Genomic DNA, 4,682 nt, shown 5'->3' with positions numbered 1-4,682 from the left:
ACTCAATCAACTAAACCAAACGTATTAAAAGATTTTCTTTTTCTCACTCACAATCATAATATTTGCCTCTTCAAACCCCAACTCATTACTTAGACCAGCCCGCACCACATTGCAGTCATTCTTCAGAGGCCGAGTTTTCGGCCTTTACCTCATCCAGTCCAAAGCTACGTTGCCTGCCACCACTGCACCATCTTATATATTCAATCAATTTTGCTTTATTAAGGACATATATACATATAATTTTAAAACGCTTCAATCATAAAATATTTTACCAAAAAATAAACATGCAGCTTATAGTTTAGCTAAGGTGATTTTATTATATGCAAACCCTTTTATTTATGTTATTGTTTCCATTTGTCTTATAAGTATTTTGAATAATGATTTTTTTTGGGTTTATTCATGAAAATTGACGAACCTAAAAATGGGTGTCTAAGATAAATCTATCAACGTAAGTCGTAAGATTAATTTTGTCCCATTTGATAGCTTCATATTAATGAGATGCTTTTATTTTTAAAAAAATTCTTCCAACTTCTTCTAACATTTTGGTGATTTATTGGATTACATTTGTTGTATAAACTATTTTGTTCTCTTGGAACCTTTCAGATTTTTAATGAAATATATTATTAATTGGAAAAAAATAATTTTTAAAAATAGCATCCGTCCTATAGAATCATATCAATTGATTTCCAGTATAATATGAAGGAATGTGTTTAATTATTTTTATATATATTTAATAAACAATAATTATTTTTATTTATATATAAATAAACACGCATCACATAATTACTTGTTGATTGATTAAGTTTTAATTCAATTGATATAAATGATGTTATAATAATATGAAAAACATGGACTCTAAAGGTAAAACCCTCCACTCTAATGATTGGGATAAAGCAATGGATGTCAAAGGTGGGAGAGGAAGACGTAGACAGACAAGTGCATGGATATTTGGAGTAGAGCTGTATTAATATACAGAAAAAAATGAGGATTAATAATATTGTTGATAGCGGAGACAAAGACGGGTGTCAGGAAGGGGTTAATTGGATGGAGGAACATGGGGTTTGGAAGCAATCCAGGGCCAGTGCGTTTGAAAGTTCAAGGTAAAAACGGGCTGCTGTTGAACATACCTCCATCATAGCTCTCTGCAGAACACCTCCATTGAGGTGATATCTATCAGCCGATGAGATTTTAAGTAAAAATTCGATTGATCGGTAGATATCAAATTTCTTTTTTTTTTTTTGAATTTTTAATAACAAAGTTTGTGGAAAACTAGAGAAGGAAATAGAGTTTGAAAGCGGTCAGCAGTGAGGAGGGAATTACGAAATAGTTGTTGAATCTTGAAGCTGTTTGGGAAAGGATAGTAGGGTGTGGAATCATGAAGATGCTTTGTTTTAGGATTGGATTTTGTCCATCTGTTGATTGTTACTTCAACTCACCAGAACCTAAGAATCTCTCCTGGGTTAAGCAAATATATGTATATAGTATTCGTCGGAATCTTCATCGTTGAAACGCCAAGTAATTCCCTAACAATATTCCATTCACTGCTTCAACTAAATGCTTAATTATTAATTAAACCAGATAATCAAATAGCCTTAGAGATAATACGTTGTTGCAAAATTGCTGGATTACGAAGCTAGGGATATATACCTATACAAATCGTGTCTACAAAGTCTACATTAACCGAAGATAAACAATTTAATTAACACAAATGCGTTGTAATTATAGTCATTAAAACAAATAAAACCAACTCTCGAATACATTTCCTTCGAACCAATAAGCCCATGGCTTCTCAGTCTCATAAATTCTCCGGAAATTATTTAGTGTTGAGGCCAAACGAAGTGAGTGTTCTCGATCTTTTCCGCCTCCTATGGGACCATGAACTTGAAAAGAAAGCCTTTGTGGAGTGCCCACCGGGGAAATTCCAGGAAAATATCCGCCGGAAATGGCTTATTTTCATGTCTCTATCGTCCCAAAAGATGCTTCTCCATGCAGCAAAGCCCCAGAGATGGATCGGCGAAAAGCTGGAAATGTGGGTGAACTTGGTCTCATTGAACGACAACATTTTCGTGCTTTTCTTCAATCTTTTGCGAGGTTGTAATTAACCCACTTTGACAGAAAAATTGCTGTAAATAAAAACAGAGAATGTGCATGGATTGATGATTAGGTTGACTACAGGTAAGGTGAAAATGGTGGATCGAGAATCGGAAGCTTTCGTGTCCTTCATTGGAAGCCTAGATAGGCGAGTTGAATTAGATCAGAATATCAAACCTGGAGATTGCAGATACTTTGGAGCATTGGCGGCTATGGCGGCTAAAATTTCTTACGAGAATCAAGCTTTTGTTGAAAGAATTGTTAGAGATTACTGGAAGGTAATTTCTTTAAAAATTTAATCCGTAGTTATTTTCATTTCATTGGCCAAGTTTATTTTTTTCTTTTTCTGAAAACTCTTTTACGCTGCATGCAACAAGTTAATGCATATATTCTTTTCTTTGTGTTAAAAATAAAGTGAAGGATGGATAATAAATAGAAGTGAGGAAGATTTTGGTATTGTTATTAAAAATTGATTTCTCGAATTTGGAAGGTCGGGCAAGTTTCATTGTTTATAATTGTGATGTGTATTTCTCTATTTTACGTATATAGTCCGGCTTTTGTTTTGATTTTTCATCTATTGTGTATAATTATATTGGATGGATTATATTTCGTAATTAGTCGAAAGTATATTGATACTTACTTTATGTAGTCTTTACAAAAAAACCAATGTTGTAGTTAATCAGGATATATATATTAATACACATCTTTTGCTTTCGGAAAGATCAAATGTTAGTCAATATAAATTATTTAAAAATTACACCTTTTAAAATTAATTTAACCTACAAGATACAAAAATAACGTTTTTTTTTTAAATTTGTAGTCAATTCTTTTACACTTTTCCTATCTATCCATTTAAAAAAATTATCCAATTTATTGAATATTGAATAATATGAAGAGGCTACAAATTGGTGCAGATGGAATTTATTGGGTACTACAGCTTCTGGAATGGTAAGAAAAAATCTAATAGTTCACAAATATCTCACTCAGTTTTTTTCAAGTATTTATATTTGTAAGATTATAAATTCTATATCTATATTTTAAAAATAAATCAATAAAGAATCGGATCCACATAATTCTTTTATTATTTACAAAATTAAACTTCAAAGCATGGAAACTCCTTTAGCAGATTATCAAAAGAAGAGCAACACACAAGCCTTTATGGTTCACGATAAAACAACAGACATGATAATTGTAGCCTTCAGAGGAACCGAACCCTTCAATGCTGATGATTGGAGCACCGATTTAGACCTCTCCTGGTACGAACTGGACGAGATGGGAAAGATCCATGGTGGATTCATGAAAGCTTTGGGGTTAGTCATGGAAAAAGGTTGGCCACCTCACATCGACGACGACCGCCGCCCACCGGCTTACTACACCATACGGGAGAAGCTGAAACAAAAACTGAATCCGAACAACAAAACGAGATTCATGGTGGCTGGTCACAGTCTGGGAGGGGCTTTATCGATATTGTTTGCGGCTGTTTTGGCGTTGCATAAAGAAACGTGGCTGTTGAATAGAATGGAAGGGGTGTATACGTTTGGGCAGCCGAGGGTCGGTGACAAGAAGTTCAAAGAGTTCATGGAATTACAGTTGAGGAAGCATGGGATTAGGTATCTGAGATATGTTTACTGCAATGATGTGGTCCCTAGAACACCTACTGATGATTTGACCTTTTTGTATAAGCACTTTGGGACATGCCTTTACTTCAATAGCTGCTACAAAGGGAAGGTGAGAGTCCCAAAAACCTTTAACACATAGGATTATTGTTTCGGTTTGGTTAGTTTTCTGGAATAATGAAATCTGATTTTGTGGAGCAGGTACTTGAGGAACAGCCCCACAAGAATTACATCTCACTCTATGCATGGATACCCAGATTCTTGAATTCGGGATGGGAACTTGTAAGGGGGTTCATTCTGCCATTGATAAAGGGTCCAGAATATAAAGAAACTTGGTCGCTTATTGTGCTTAGATTATGGGGACTCGGTTTCCCAGGCTTATCTGCTCATAATCCCCATGAATATGTTAATGCAACTCGATTGATTTCTCGTCGGATATATCACCAACTTCAACATCATCACCACCATCCATGGAAAACCATCAATGGAAGCCTAAAATAAGAGACCTTTTTAACACCCATTTTAGCTAATGAATTAGAGATGCTGTATTTCATTTTTATTCTTCAGAACAAATGGAAATGATCATTTTAATTAGAGACTTTGGGCCATTGTTTGAAGATTACTGCTGTGATTATAAAGATTCATTAATAGAATTAAAGAAGTAATACACGTAATGATTTGCAAAAAATGATGAACTCATTTTCGTGGAGCTCCAAAGCTGATGGAAGACAGAAAACTCATTGGATGTCTTGGGATTGTCTTTGTGTTCCTAAGAAATTGGAAGGGATGGGGTTCAAGTCTTCACTGGTTCAACTTAGCGATGCTTGCAAAACAGGGTTGGAGGTTCTTGTCGAATCCTATTTCTCTTCCATCACAAATCTTCAAAACCAAATATTATTCTTATTAGTGAACTGACTACGCTCAGTAAATGACTGTTAACAGTTTGTTAGTAGTTAGGTTTCAACTTGGTCGGCG

At 34.6% G+C, this 4,682-nt stretch overlaps 1 protein-coding gene across 1 annotated transcript; it reads left to right on the top strand.

The window, feature by feature from the left end:
• The first annotated feature begins 1,730 nt into the window (after positions 1-1,730).
• Positions 1,731-4,395, top strand: LOC108481900 (triacylglycerol lipase OBL1-like). The gene is made up of 5 exons (XM_017784966.2): positions 1,731-2,091; positions 2,176-2,369; positions 3,006-3,039; positions 3,218-3,819; positions 3,909-4,395. The coding sequence occupies exons 1-5, from the start codon at positions 1,782-1,784 to the stop codon at positions 4,206-4,208; spliced, it is 1,440 nt and encodes a 479-aa protein (XP_017640455.1). The 5' UTR covers positions 1,731-1,781; the 3' UTR covers positions 4,209-4,395.
• Positions 4,396-4,682: the final 287 nt, after the last annotated feature.

This window comes from Gossypium arboreum, chromosome 11 (genome assembly GCF_025698485.1).
Source record: "Gossypium arboreum isolate Shixiya-1 chromosome 11, ASM2569848v2, whole genome shotgun sequence".
Classification (NCBI taxonomy): domain Eukaryota; kingdom Viridiplantae; phylum Streptophyta; class Magnoliopsida; order Malvales; family Malvaceae; genus Gossypium; species Gossypium arboreum.
The sequence above is the reverse complement of the archived record's forward strand: the minus strand, read 5'-3'. Positions and strand labels throughout refer to the sequence as shown.

Excerpts from the sequence above, each read along its gene's own strand:
- LOC108481900 (XM_017784966.2), top strand. The coding sequence starts at position 1,782 with ATGGCTTCTCAGTCTCATAAATTCTCCGGAAATTATTTAGTGTTGAGG. Across the intron at positions 2,370-3,005 it reads TTGTTAGAGATTACTGGAAG|ATGGAATTTATTGGGTACTA; the intron begins GTAATTTCTTTA and ends AAATTGGTGCAG. Across the intron at positions 3,820-3,908 it reads ATAGCTGCTACAAAGGGAAG|GTACTTGAGGAACAGCCCCA; the intron begins GTGAGAGTCCCA and ends TTTGTGGAGCAG.